This window comes from Ochotona curzoniae, unplaced genomic scaffold, assembly GCF_017591425.1.
Source record: "Ochotona curzoniae isolate NIBS_2020 unplaced genomic scaffold, NIBS_Ocur_1.0 contig_2321, whole genome shotgun sequence".
NCBI classification, from domain to species: domain Eukaryota; kingdom Metazoa; phylum Chordata; class Mammalia; order Lagomorpha; family Ochotonidae; genus Ochotona; species Ochotona curzoniae.
In genome coordinates this window covers 821,857-837,121 of record NW_024465421.1, presented here as the reverse complement: position 1 = coordinate 837,121, position 15,265 = coordinate 821,857, and the positions used below count along the sequence as shown (strand labels likewise).

General features: G+C 48.2%; 1 protein-coding gene across 3 annotated transcripts in view; it reads left to right on the top strand.

The window, feature by feature from the left end:
- Positions 1 to 3,384: 3,384 nt before the first annotated feature.
- The window catches only part of VKORC1L1 (vitamin K epoxide reductase complex subunit 1 like 1), a 64,732-nt gene continuing 52,851 nt past the window's right edge, over positions 3,385 to 15,265 (top strand). Inside the window, exons 1-2 of one of the 3 annotated variants that reach the window (XM_040972764.1) lie at positions 3,434 to 3,631; positions 11,306 to 11,311. In XM_040972764.1, coding sequence (XP_040828698.1) covers positions 3,438 to 3,631; positions 11,306 to 11,311 — 200 coding nt within the window. In that variant the 5' untranslated portion in view covers positions 3,434 to 3,437. Of the gene's footprint in view, positions 3,632 to 11,305; positions 11,312 to 15,265 lie in introns of all 3 variants that reach the window. The other 2 variants (XM_040972762.1, XM_040972763.1) reach the window with 2 other exon arrangements.

Genomic DNA, 15,265 nt, shown 5'->3' with positions numbered 1-15,265 from the left:
AGTCAGATCAATAACGGTTTGATGACATGACACTTTACCATGAGTGACTCCATTTTGGATTGGTCTGCTCGGACTGGTGTCAGGACGTCGTCCAAATCAGTGGCCTCCCATGAACATTATTCTTGTCTGAGTTTGTGTTGCCAGTTGTGGCTATTACAGGAGAAGGCCTTTCCACAGGAAGTGCTAGCTGAACTGTGGGGATCCACATAAAAGCACAAAGAAGTCAGTCCTACCGTTCAACAAAAACAGCCTGAAGAGAGGGGACAGGCAGGATAAGACACCTGCAAGAGACACACTGAGCAACTTACTCACCCAGACAACTTATTTTTAAAAGTGAGCAAAATGGACCAATGCCTGAGAAATCCAGGCACATCCCGTATCTGAGTGCCTGGGAAGGAGTCCCGGCTCCACTTCCATATTATCTTCCTGATAACGTGCACCCTGGGAGGTAGTAGTTGATGACTCAAGTAGTTGGATCTTTGTCACCTGTGTGGGAGATCTGGCAACTCCTTAGGAATCCCTTGGTCTCTGGCCCTATAGAAGTTAGCCTGCCTCTCTCTCTTTCTCTCTCTCTGTCTCACACACACACACACACACACACACACGAGTAAAAATAACCACAAAAAGTAAAACAGTAGACAAAAAATGTGAAAGGTATTTTTACAAAAGAGAATACCCAAGCGGCTAATAAGCTGTGAAAAAAGGTGCTCAAATTCATTTCTCAGGGAAAAGTCATTTTGAAACCACAACACAGTCCATCTATGGAGCCATCAAAATGTGGAGATCGGAAGCACCGACAATGCCAAGGTTCAGTGAAGGAGTGAAGTAACAGGGGCCTCTCTCTCTGTTACTAGCGGGGATGGGGGGGGGTTGAAGTAGCATAGCCACTTTGGAAAACTTTGGCATCCTACGCAGATCTCACTTCAAGACAGCCTGCTGCAAGGGGGCCTGGCTGGCCAACAGCCTCTACTTGTGACACCTGGGTGCCCAGCAGAGCCTTCATGCCGAGGCCTGGCAATGCCCGTGAACGGGCAAGGTTACAAGATCCAGGCCATTTGGGCTTTCTGAAGAGCTCCTCTTAATCCAACTCAACAGCCTGACCAGGACTGTAGAGTCCTCACAGTGTCAGGCTTGCATACGGACTGGACTGCCTGGACAACCTGTCTCTCAAGACATTCAGCAAAAAAATTTAGTCCTTGACTATTTGTACTAAAACTTCCAGAAACCAAATCAAAGCATCATGCTAATTAGCAGGAACTCATCCTGATGTTCACAGCGAAAGGGAATTGAAAGCCTTATTGCCCAATCAATCACGCCCCAAATAATGAGTCCGATACATGGCAACACGTTCCTCTTGTGGTCTTGTCATTTCCTTTGTATTTGTTCCAATAGGACTGGATGTTTTGGGTATGTGTGCCAAGTGACGTGGAGCAGAAGCTGAGATCATGTTGATTAATCTGAGAATGTCAGAAACCAAGGGGAGGTTGAAGGTTATTCACACACAGCCCACGAGTTGCAGTGAGTGGTAGAACCAGACTGGATTATGTGCTGCAGAACAGGCAGAAAAAAAAAAAAAAAAAGGGCAGAACAGTCATCCATATTTCCCACTCTGGGAATTTGACCTGCAGGCCAGGGACAAATTGTTCCATTGATCTGTGGTCTGGAGGCTGCCTTTGTCTACTTGCCACCTCCATCTTTTCTCCTCCACGGACATTTTCCCTGGTAGTTTTTGTGCACACCTGATTTCACCCTTGGCACCTGTTTCTCAGATCGTCTGAACTAACACGGGCAGTATTTGCACAATGTTCATGGCAGTGTTCTTTGTTAGTAGACGGACCAAATGCCCATCAGCCGTGTGGCTAAAGACCACTGTGTGGTTACTCATAGAAAGGATGATTTACACAGCGATGCGAAATAATAATTGCTTGAGTGGATAAACCTCACAGGCCATCAGATCTTGTTCACAGAGTGCAAGGATCTGGAAAGGGAATTGCAGGAGAGAGAGTCCACGTCGACTCCGAGTGGGAATCTTTCTGAGGACGGTGGAAGACAGCCTTAAATCCCCTTCTACTGGTGTCCGCATCCCGTGTAGTCAGGTGCCTTGGCTGGACCTAAGAGCCATATTCTAGCTAACAGCATCTGTGAAAGTGATAGCATGTCATTTCCAAGGCTAATTATGTCACCACAAGCCTTGCCCTTATGGAGAGGTGTAAGTGGCAAGGAGCTCGTGTCCACACCCAGCAGCCAGAGGCCTGCGGCCTGCCAACAGGCCACATGAGCGCGCGCTGGAAATATGATCCTCTAGCGTTCCGTGGACACGAAGCCACTCCAGCGACACTGAGTCCGAGGACCCAAAGTGCACCCAGATGCTTACCCGGAGAAACTGGGAGGACGTTATACTGCCTGTTTTAAGCTACAAAGTCTGAGATGACTCGTTCCCCAGCAGATAACAGCAAGGAGGACATTGACCATGCCTCGGAATCACCGTACACAACCCTCCTGGAAACTGGAGAGCCGCGGCGTCCAGGGGAGAGCTGGCAACCTCCAGGAACCAAGTGTTGCTTCTCCGAAACAGCGAGATCCGCTTGCATGTACTTTCCTTTTGGTTCTGGCCACCGGGAAGCTCGGAACCAAATTTAGGACTCGGTTTAACAACTCTGCAGGCCCTGTATTCCCAACTCCTGGCTTCTCGCTACATCGTGACATGTCTTTCTCGAAATCTGATTTTTACAGTTGATCCTTGTATTTTCCTAAAGTATATGGATGATGTTAAACTACTCTGAATTTAGCTCGAGAAAAGCAACACATTCATAAATCATTTAAACTGAGTATGCTTTTTTTTTTAAATCTCCACTTAATTTTAAAACTAGTTCCGGGCATTAAAAACCCACAAAGTTTTTCCCTTACAGGTGCCTGGAGGTGGTGCCAGGGAGGATCAGGTCATGGGAAGTGACTCCGGGAGCTGTGCGCGCGCGCGCGCGCGCGTCGGGTGAGAAATGTCCAAGTGATAAGGACAAAAAAGGCAAGGAGGATGGCAAGTGACCGGCCACGCTCCGGGAGGCGGGGCCGGGGGCGGTCATGAGCGGTGCACCGGGTCCCGCAGGCCGGCCCCGGGCGCTGGGCCGCCCCGCCGCCCGCCCGGCCCGCCCGGCCCGCCCGGCGGCTGCGCGCTCCGCCCCGTCCCTCCGCGCCCGCGCGCGCCTTCCCCGCCCTTGCCCGTTCGCTCCGGTCGGGGCGGTTGGGCCGCGCGCCCGTGGAGGCGGGGCCGGGAGCGGGCGGCCGAGCCAATGGGGCGCGGCGGCGGCGGCGGCGGCGGCGGAGGAGGCGGAGGAGGCGGCGGCGGCGGCGGCTGGGTCGGGCCCCGACGGGCGGCGGCGGCTGAGGTGGAGGCGGAGGGAGGCGGCGGCGGCGGCGGAGGAGGAGGAGGAGGGGGGAAGATGGCGGCGCCCGTCCTGCTGAGAGTGTCGGTGCCGCGGTGGGAGCGGGTGGCCCGGTATGCAGTGTGCGCCGCCGGGATCCTGCTCTCCATCTACGCCTACCACGTGGAGCGGGAGAAGGAGAGGGACCCTGAGCACCGGGCCCTCTGCGACCTGGGGCCCTGGGTGAAGTGCTCCGCCGCCCTTACCTCCAGGTATCCCGGCTGAGAGGGGGGGAAACGGGCCCGGAGCGGCCGAGCCGGGGGGTCAGGGCCGGAGGCCGGGGGTGGGGGAGAGCGCGCGCGGCCCCGGGGGGCTCGGGCCTGGGGAGCGGCAGGGACAGGGCCGCGCGAGGACGAGGAGGACCGACGGCGCCGGGGGGACCCGGGTCCGGTGCCGGGGGGTGCGGTGTGGCAGGGCGGTGCAGCCCGGGCGCAGGCCTCCGGGGCGGAGGCGGGCGGGCGAGGGAGGGATGAGGTGGCAGAGTGCAGCGGGAGGCCGGAGCGGACCCGGAGCGGCGGCCCCGGAGCGCTCGGGCTGCCTGGGGCCGGGCTGAGCGGCAGGAGGAGGAGGAGCGAGGGTGGATCCCGGCAGGCTTGACAGGTTTCCTGCTTCTCGCCCGTGGGTGTCGGGTCTGGGGCTGTTGGGACCCTGTCCCGGGGAGCCGCGAGGGCCGCTGTGTCGCCCGCGATCCCTGCCTGTCTGTGCAGCCCCGGGGCTGCGTGACCGGCGTGGGCTCGAGGGGGCTGTTTCCCCAGTGTGTGTGTGCACGGGGGACAGGTGTTTCCGCGGCCAGGCCTCTTTGTACTCTGTAGCGCTAAGGAGACTTCTTGAAACGGTGACACACACGAATTTGACCCCAATCTGGAAGGAGATACCGGCATGTAAACGTGTCTGATTTCTGGGGATTTCTCCTTGCGTGTTTTAAGGTGCCCAGCAAGGAGAATTGATCAGACTTAGAGTCCGACTTAAGTCTAATTTGAGTAAAGGAAGAGAACATGTCGTGCGCAGGGATAACGATTTAAGCTAAATTAGAATGTCTTAATGTCGTTGATGAGTATAATTGGATACTCACAAAAGGTTAAAAAAAAAACCACACACTTTGCTAAACTAGTTCTGCTGATTTTAGTTTTTTTTTTCCAAAGTTGCCATTGATTTGCCTTTTGTAATATTAATGCACTGAATATTCCCAGGCAACTTATTTTGAAAAAAAAAAAGGGGGGGTGGGAGGGAGTTTACAGCGTGAAGTAACTGGTTCCCTCCACCCCTTGGGGGATGATGATTTTAAAACCTAGCAAAAGTGCAAAATGCTTTCAACACTCACAGGTTGTCGTTTTCATCAACACGGTGCCTGGTATTTTTTTTTCTGTTTGTTAGCTGTAGTCACATTTGAGCGATTTCGTGCCCTCCTGTTGATGGGAAATTGCTAGGTAGACAGACACATAGAGCTCACGGCTCCGTTTTGACCCACATATTGGTGGTTTTGTGAGCAAGCTAGGAGTTTGTCTTGTTTCTGTTCGCAGACTTGCTGATCTCCCCCCCCCCCACCCCCCAAGGAATAGCCCTTTCAAGGCCTAGGAGCTCCATCTCTTCAAATTCTTGTAGCTTTTTTTGGTAGAGCATGGTTACTTTGTGCATGCTGTAAGCATTTTGTAAAAAAAAAAAAAAAATGCATTTTTGAAATGTAATGTCAGTTTGCAGTGAAAACTAGAGCAGCTTGATCAAAAGCTCCCTTTCATTGTTGGTTCTTTTGAAAGTTAGGCTAACTAGACTTTGAGAGACAGCGAGTGTATCTTTGGCAAACATTTTAATGTAAATTTTAGTTTTGGAAATGGTGTTTAAACTTAGAAGTATCTTGCACTTAGAGTTGAATGAATAAACGCATAATGAAAAGACTGCAGCAGCACATTGCAAATGTGGAAGAAACAAAATATAAAAAAACAACTTTTGGGGGCCCGGCGCGGTGGCGCAAGTGGTTAAAGGTCCTCGCCTAGCACGCCCAGGATCCCATATGGGCACCGGTTCTAATCCCGGCAGCCCCGCTTCCCTTCCAGCTCCCTGCTTGTGGCCCGGGAAAGCAGACGAGGACGGCCCAAAGCTTTGGGAACCTGCACCCGCGTGGGAGACCCGGAAGAGGCTCCTGGCTTCGGATCGGCATAGTATCGGCCCGTTGCACTCACTTGGGGAGTGAATCATCGAACGGAAGAAATCTTCCTCTCTGTCTCTCCTCTCTGTATATCCGCCTTTCCAATGAAAAAATAATAAAAATAAATCTTTAAAAAAAAAAACAACTTTTGATGCTATACTGATATGGAATTTATGCAGAATTTTTGCTAGTTTTTTTTAAAGATCTATTTTATTTTATATTGGAAATTCAGATACACAGAGAGGAAGACCTTCTGTTCATCGATTCACTCCTCAAGTGGCTGCAACGGCCAGAGCTGCACTGATCCAAAGCCAGGAGCCAGGAGCTCTTCTGGGTCTCCCACGTGGGTAGAGGGTCCCAAGGCTTTGAGCCATCCTCGATTGCTTTCCCCAGACCACACGCAGGGAGCTGGATGGGAAGCAGAGCTGCTGAGATTAGAATAGGTGCCCATATGGGATCCCGGTGTATGCAAGGCAAGGACTTTAACTATGAGGCTACCCCACTGGGCCCAATTCTTGCTAATTTTAAGGGTTTTTTTTTCCCCCTAGAAACATGTGGAATGTGAAAATTTAGTGGGCCTTTTAACATTGAACACGGGAAAAGTGTATTTAAGTTCTTCAAGCGGACTTTTCTTTACAAAAGAGTGATGCCTTTCTCTGATACTTTAGGAGGAATCTGGGTTGGAGGCAGAATATTGGGGATGGGCTGCTGGCATTGCAAGCAGCATCTTACCTTGCTCTGTCACAATGCCAGACCCTATACTGTAAATTTACTGAGTTGGAACTGGAACTAAGTTTTTGTAGCTTTTACATAAAATATTTTGGATTTGATGCTCCTTGGAGAATAGGTAAGAGATAAGGCCTGCTAGTAGAATTAAGAAGATAACAGAGTTGTCATGCATACTATAAAATTATTCTTAAGAAATTTATCCAGCTTAATCAACTTACTTATAAATTATATGTGACATATAAGCATATATGCATAAATCTATGTATTTTAAATGGATATTTGGAAATTAAAATGTTAGTGTGGTTTATGGCTTTTTACAAAACATTTATTTATTTTTGCTTGAAAGCCAGAGTTAAAGAGAGGGAGAGACAGAGGTCTTTCGTCACTGGTTCATTTCTCAGAAAGTTGTGGCATCCAGAGCTGGGCTGGTCCAAAGCTGGGAGCCAGGAGCTAGACTGTGATAAGCAGGGAGCCGCATCGGGAAGTGGAGCGGCTAGCCAGGATTCCACCAGAGCCCATGTTGACTGCTGAGCCCACAGGTGGAGGATCAGCGTACTCCACCACCACCACCCTGGCTCCAGCTTATGACCTCCTTTTGGAAGTGGTTAGAATAAAAGTTTTCTGAAAAAGACTTTTGAGTGGAAGCAGGTTGTCGGAGACCTCAAGTTCCTTTGGTTTACATCTTGATTGCTGGGTAGTGGTAATATTCAGAGATGTGATTATTTGGGGGGAAGGTTGGAGTCCAGGTTGCAGTTAGAGTTGAAGGTGAAGGATGAGAGAAGTCGGGCAAACCACGGCGAGGGAAGTCCTCTCCGAGGACCCAGCGCTCACCCCCGGGATTGTTGCAGTGCTCGACCTCTGCTCTCATTTCTCAATCTTAAATTTCCTAATTCAGTTAGAATAAAGTACATATTAATGAGAGAACCTTGGGAGGGGGCGTGTGTGTGTGAAGTTCTCTGATATTTCGGGAGGTATAATTATGTCAGGGAGTGATTCCAGAGTTTTCCCTTTCAAAGAAGCATGTTCCGAGATAACGGAGAGAGCGTAATAAAATTTGACCAACGATAGCCAGTACAAATAAGAGCAGTGATCTACATCACAATCTATCCTTGATCACTTCATTTTTTTATATTATTATTTTTTTAAAAGATTTATTTTTTATTATTTTTTCATTGGAAAGGCGGATATACAGAGAGGAGAGACAGAGAGGAAGATTTCTTCCATCCCATGATTCACTCCCCAAGTGAGCGCAACGGGCCGATACTATGCCGATCCGAAGCCAGGAGCCTCTTCCTGGTCTCCCACGCGGGTGCAGGTTCCCAAAGCTTTGGGCCGTCCTCGACTGCTTTCCCAGGCCACAGGCTGGATGGGAAGCGGGGCTGCCGGGATTAGAACCGGCACCCATGTGGGATCCCGGGCGTGCGAGGCGAGGACCTTAACCACTTGTGCCACCGCGCCGTGCCCGATCACTTCATTTTGAAAAAGGGTATTTTGATCATAGAGCAGAATCTCCAGCTAGAGATGGAGACCTCTAGATGGAACATTTAGCTTTGTTGGAAAATTTGCTTGGTTGTTCCTTTGCTATTTTACCTCATTTTTGCCTAAGTTATGGGAAACTCCACCACAGCCCTGCACCAGTCGAGCAGAGGGCATTAAGTAAGCACTTGCTGTCTGGGCTTGGTGGGCGCCTCTGCCAGGTGTGGCCTCAAGCTAGTTACTTATCTTGGTTGAACCTGTTGTTTTGCAGGGTGAGTGTTGGAATCAAAGATGATACGTTTGTCTGCTAAAACACAGTATGTATTTAGTGATTGACGTTATTAATTGGAGGTGTTACTCATTTCTTCTTTTTAGATTTATTTTTTGTTGGAAAGGCAGATTTACGGGGAGAAGCTGAGACAAGAAAGATCTTCCGTGCACTGGTTCACTCCCCAAGTGACCAAAACAGCTGGAGCTGAGCCAATCCAAAGCCAGGCGCTTCTTCTGGGGGTACAACTTGGGAACAGGGTCCCAAGGCTTTGGGCCGTCCTCTGCTTTCCCAGGCCACAAGCAGGGAGCTGGATGGGAAGTGGAGCAGCTGGGAGATGAACCAGCGCCCATAGGGGATCCCAGTGTGTGCAAGGCGAGGATTTAGCCACTGAGCCATCGCGCCAGGTCCAACGTGTTACTTTTTCTTTTGCAGTGTCTGATAATGATAAATGCCGTTGAGTAGAACAAGTTTTGTGACTACTTGGTGGCGTGCTGTAAAGACTTAAAGGCACTTAAATAATTTTAAAAACAAATCACAGACAGAATTTTTTTTTAAGATTTCTTTTATCTTTTTAATTGGAAAGGCATATCTACAAAGAGAAGGAGATACAGACAGATCTTCTATCTGTTAGTTCACTCCCCAAGTGGCTGCGCCAATCCGAAGCCAGGAGCCTCTTTCAGGTCTCCTATGTGGATGCAGGATCCCAAGGCTTTGGGTCATCCTCCACTACTTTGCCAGGCCAGAAGCAGGGAGCTGGAAGGGAAATGGAGAAGCTGGGGTATGAATTGGCACCCGTATGGGATCCTGATAGGTGCAAGGTGAGGATTTACCACTAGGCTGTTGCACCAGGTCCATGCAGAATATTCTTTACGGGTATCTATTATAAGTTGCATGGACTCTAAGAAAGGGTTTTTTAAAGATTAGAGGGCTTAATAATTCTATAGTTCTATGAACAAGTAGATGCTGGCATGGTGGTATATCAGACTACTCCTCCGTCTCTTGGCACTGGCATCCCATATAGGGGTCAGTTTGTGTCCTGGCTGTTCCACTCCCCGATCTGGCTCCCTGCTTCTGGCCTAGGGAAGCAGCGGAGGACGGCCCAGGTCATTGGCCCCTGTACCTGCGTGGGAGGCCTGGGTCAGCCCTGGCTTTTGCAGCCATCTGGGGAGTGAATCGGTGGTTGGAAAATCTATCTCTGTAACTCTTTCAAGTAGAATAAATCAGTCTATATACATATATATATATATATATTTTTTAAAACCCGCACAAATATTATTTGAAAATCACCACTCCTCAAAACATGCCTTGTTTTACAAAATGTTAGGCTAGTACTGATTTCATAACTTTTTTTTTTTTTTTTTAAATCATCTCTTTGCTGCCTATTCCCTATTGAGATAAGAAACCTTTAGAATTAGGACAGAGCCTGGAAATAGCCACTGTTCCTGTCTGTCCAGTTGAGGTTCCAGGGCTGAGACTTGCCCAAGGTAACACAGGTGGTAGCTGCCTGGAAGTAGAGGCTTGGCTCCCAGGGCGCTTGGTGAACCCCTGCAGGGGAGTGCCTTGCCTCTTCGTCTGTGAGGGCTAACAGCATTGGGAGTGAGAAGGCGCTTTTCCTTTCTCTTGCCCCTGACATGCACTTCTGTCTTTCCGTAGGCAGCCCTGCGACTTTCTTTTCTTTTTTTTTTTTTTTTTAAAGATTTACTTTATTTTCATTACAAAGTCAGATATACAGAGAGGGGGAGAGACAGAGAGGAAGATCTTCCATGCTATGATTCACTCCCCAAGTGAGCGCAATGGCCGATGCCATGCTGATCCGAAGCCGGGAACCAGGAACCTCCTCCGGGTCTCCCACGCAGGTGCAGGGTCCCAAGGCTTTGGGCCATCCTCGACTGCCTTCCCAGGCCACAAGCAGGGAGCTGGATGGGAAGTGGAGCTGCCGGGATTAGAACCTGCGGCCATATGGTATCCTGGCGCGTTCAAGGTGAGGACTTCAGCCGCTAGGCCACAGCGCTGGACCCAGCCCTGCAACCTTCCAGAGCCCTGCTATGCATATGTAAGAATACACATGACAAAGTATCCCCACTGTTGTTTTGAAATTTGATTTGTTTTATTATTTAAAAGAGTTACAGAGGGAAAAACAGAGGAAGAGGTGTCTTCCACCTGCTGATTCACTCCACATAATGGCTTTCACGGCCAGGGTCTGGGCTAGGTTGGAGCCCAGCGCTCCTTCAGGCGTCCCTGGTGCGTTGCAGGGGCAGGCCATCAGCAGGGAGCTGGCTCAGAGGTGGGGCTGCCAGGGCACAGACTAGGGTCCCCGGAGAGCTGGCCTCACAGCCTTACCTGCGAGCCCACTATCCTGCCAACCCCAGCTCCCCACGATCCTTTTTAAACACAATGGCATCCTGCTCTCCATTCTAATTTGAATCTTGCTTCAAGTGCTTATTTATATTTAGTGAAATTGCTGGTGTGCGAAGGAACGTTTCCTTTGGCAGTTTTGACTGTGAAGAATTTAGAATTAAAATATAGATTCCAATGTTATCATTGTGGAAGTTTCGGGATTAGTACACTCCAGTGTAAACTCTAGAGTCTAACAAGGAGTAAGTGTCGTGAAGAGTGAATCTGAGCTGCCAATTGTGAGAAATAAAGCTTCATACTTGTAGTGCACTTACCGTGCACTGGGCAGCCTTCTGTGTGCCTTACATGTATTATCTCATCTCGGAGCAGCCCTATCACGGAGGTAACTCTTGTTGACATTTTATAGATGAGAAAATTGAGGTGAGTAAGGTATTAATGAAACTTCATGCAAGGTGATTGTGACAGCGGCGGAGTCCTCATTGTAATCCATGCAGGCCCCCCGAGTCCAGGCTCTTCACTATTTTAAACTCCGTTTAGATCTAATGTTGAGGAGGCAGAACTTTTTTTTTTTTTTATAATTAGGCGTGTGCACGATTGGACTCTGCAGAGTTAGTATTATAGCTGGAGCTTATATACAACGGTCTTATTGAAAACCAAGACACTGCCGAGAAGGAATGGTGCTCGTGAACTGAGTTTTAGAGTGTTGGGATCCTGTTGAGGAGCTGGCCTTGGCATGCCGCTTGGGTAACGTGGAGTGAGGTAAGGCCATCGGAAAGTCTCCCTTAGGTTTGCCTGGGACAGGGGGATGACGTGACCTGCAGCGGGCAGTAGGAGAGGGACAGGTTGTTGGGTCGGGTCCGCGGCGGGGGGGTAGTCATCCTGTAGGCAGCTGTTGAGTGCACACACAGCCAGGCACGAGTGAAGCTTCCTAGGGAAGAGCCTCTGGGGGCGGATGAGGAAAGGCGCGGGCAGTTAGGCCAGTGGCATTAGGGAAGAGTCATCGGAGCGCGGCACGGATGGGGAACGGACACTCGGGGCCTCTCCGGGCTTGTTCTTTCTCTCTCTGTTTTACAGTGAGCTGTAATAGTTTTAAAGTAAGAAGTAAAGAAGCAGTAAGGTGATTTCATGGAAGTTGAAAACGCCATGATGGTTGGGAGGGAGGAAGGACCGAAGGACGGGGAAAGGCTCGTTAACACAGACAGCAGCGTAGAGCTAGACAGCAGTGGGGAGGAGGTGCTGGGTTCTCCTGCACAGTAGAGGGACTACAGATAATGTACTGTGTCTCTTGTAAAGTAAGCAACCTGGGAGATAGGGTCTTGAATGTCTTCAACATAAAAAATATTCAGTGTTTGAAGAGATACATGTATTTACTCTGGGCATTGCACAATGTATTCATGTATCAGAACCTCTCATGGGCTCCCACAAGTTGGTACAATTTTTACATATTAACATTTAAAATATTTAAAGTAAGCAGGGCCTGATGCAGTAGCCTAGCGGCTAAAGTCCTCACCTTGAACGCGCCAGGATACCATATGGGCACCGGTTCTAATCCCAGCAGATCCACTTCCCATCCAGCACCCTGCTTGTGGCCTGGGAAAGCAGTCGAGGACAGCCCAAAGCCTTCATACCCTGCACCCATGTGGGAGACCCGGAAGAGGCTCCTGGCTCCTGGCTTTGGATAGGCGCAGCTCTGGGCCTCGGCAGCCGCTTGGGTAGTAAATCACTGGATGGAAGATCCTTTTTTCTGTCTCTCCTCTGCATATCTGCCTTTCTAATAAAAATAAATCTTAAAAAAAAAATAAAGTAAATATTTATATGCCACAAGAAAAACAAAAAGCAACATATTTTGAATATTTGGGTGAAAATAAAGAAAAGGAAGAAAATTCAGGCAATCCATAAGGGTGACAACCAGGAGAACTTATTAGCTTCTCATTTTTGTGTGTGTATTTGCATTTTTAAAAATGCTATTGATTAGTTAAACTTTAGCTTTACAGTGATATGGAAATTCGGGCCAGTGCTTTTTTGTTCATGGGAAGTTGCATAAGCAAGTTTAGCACTATAGAGAACTCTCCCGGCAGCCATTGCGAGGGACTGTTTATGGTTTGAGGATTTTTAAAAAATAAAAGCATATTGATTGCTGATTAGTCACATTAATATTACAGATATAACTTGAAAACTGTCTTATTTTCAGGCTAGTAGCTGAGTGTAATTAAATCCTTTGATATTTAAGAAAGTACTGAATGCCTTTATCATTGCTCATTGCTCATCTTTGTGACTCAGGCCTTACCTGGTTCTGTGCAATGAAAACAACACCGATTTGACCTAGGGTGCCACAGCCATCCATCATTTAAAGCTTGTGCTCATCAGAAGAACTTTCTTATTCTCATAAAGATTATAAATTGATCTTTAAAGACAATAATGAGATAAAATACTGCCTTTTCCTTTTTCATATAATAGGTCTACGTAAGATTTTATTTTAAAAATTATTTTACTAAAAAGTTTTAAAACCAAAGAATTATGATGTATAAGGTTACTTTGAGGTGCAGGGTCCCAAGGCTTTGGGCTGTCCCCGACTGCTTTCCCAGGCCACAGGCAGGGAGCTGGATGGGAAGTGGTGCTGCCGGGACATGAACCGTCGCCCATATGGGATCCCGGTGCGTTGAAGGCGAGGACTTGAACCACTACACTATTGTGCCAGGCCCTCAAGGACACTTTTGTCAAATAAGCCCTTGAAATCGCTTGGTCTCACCCTGCCAAGGCACCCACAGGCAGAACTCGAAATACAGTAAATCTGTAGCAGGCTAATGTTTAAGTTGATAACTTTGTGTGGCCCGTGTCTGGATGATTGGTAATGTCCCAGTGGCCGGTGGCAGAGCAGAGTCTTCCCATCTGCTGACGTCCACCTGGCTCGAACCCCTGATCTCAGTTTCCTCTTTAGTAAATGCTGCTAGTGACGGTGTTAGCTCGCAGGGCTTGTGTGTGGCTGTCAAATGTCCTGACACGCAGAAGGCGTCTTGGCCCAGTGCCTGGGGCAGGGGTGCTCATCCTGCTCGGCCCTTCCTGTTTCCATGGTTGAGAGCATGGTGGAAGTTCTTGATAGATGTTTTTTCTCCTCAGTTGCCGAGCTTGTTGTAACTATCTTGCCCTGTTGTTAAAGTTTCTACCAGTAATAAAAGAGCATCATGTGCCCTATATCCTTGCCAATAACGACCATTCTCAGGTTTTAGGTCTCTGCCAGTTAGATGTGAAAAATGTTCCTCCGTTCTTTGGATTTGCACCCTTCCCCAAAGCATCAGTAAAACCTGAAATGACTTTCATATTTTTTTTCTCTGTTTGCATTTCCCAAACCCTTTTTTTTGTTTCTCTGTCTTACTTGTGTAGATCTTCATACTGACTAGGCAAATACTTTTTATACTTAAAGGATATGAATGTTTTATTAAAAATATTTTTGCCGTTTTAGTTACCGTAGCTACTCTTCATAGTACAAAGATTTGTTAAATATATGAAAAATTGAATTATCATTGTCTAATCTTTTTCATAAATCTTGAGGCTATTTCCCATTCTAATATTAAGGTGAATGTACATTTATAATTTATTTGAAAAAGTCAATATCTTAATCATCTAGAATGTTGACTATTGTGTTTTAGATGAGTCTGTAGCCCAATTTTTTTTTTAAGATTTATTTATTTATTGGAAAGTCAGATATACAGAGAGAGGAGGAGAGACAGAGAAGATCTTCCGTCTGATGATGCACTCCCCAAGTGAGCGCAACTGTCGATGCTGTGCTGGTCCGAAGCCAGGAACCAGGAACTTCTTCCGAGTATCTGACACGGGTACAGGGTCCCAAAGCTTCGGGCCATCCTTGGCCGCTTTCCCAGGCCACAAGCAAGGAGCTGGATGGGAAGTGGAGCTGCCGGGTTTAGAACTGGCGCCCATATGGGATCCTGGCGAATTCAAGGAGAAGACTTTAGCCGCTAGGGCACTGTGCCGGGCCCTTTTGGCCCAATTTTTATGCAGCCATTTCATCTGGATATTGCCCGACAAGCTTTGCTCATTTAAAAAGAGGTTGAGTTTTCATATTGGGAGGCTGAGAAAGAGAACATGAATACAGTAAGAGACTGGGGATTTTCCACCTGCTTGTTCTCTCCCCCAGTAGCCATGGCTGGGGTAAACTAAAGGCTGCAAGGCGGCGGCCATGGCTCAGGTAACTGGGTTTCTGCCACCCATGCTGGAGCCTAGGACGGGGCTCCCAGCTCCTGAGGCCAAGGCTGGTGGGCCGCATGTGGGGAGTGAAATAGGAAGTGAGCACTCTGTCTCTCAAAACATGACCAAAGTTGAAACTTCTCAATAGAATTATCCAAACTCAATAAGATTATAAACTAGGAGGAAAATATGTATAACATAGAACCAAGAGATTAACTGCTGTGATATCTAAAAACTCTTGCTGAGCAGTAAGAACGAAAGACAGACAGCCCGGAAGGAAAGACGGGTGGGCATTGTGGTAGAGTGGGTTAAGCTGCTTGCCCCGGTAACTCCTGTAGCTTAGTGTTGATGCTTCCTGGGGAAGCAGTGCATCATGGCCTCTGTCACCCACATGTGGGGGACCCAGATGGAGTTCTGGGCTCCCGGCCCAGCCCTGACTGGGGAGGGTCATTTGGAGAATGAACTAGTGGATGAAGAGTCCATCTCTGTGCCTTTTACCTACATTTTAAAACTTTTTGAAAGTTCGTTTGTTTAGAAATTTATTTGGAATTTGCTTTGATTGAATGTGAGGTAGAGATCCAACTGGGTTTTTTTCTTAGTAGATAGGCTTTTTTCCTCAGTCCGTTTCCTGGCTTGATTATACTTGAAATGCCATGTGGCTTCATACTT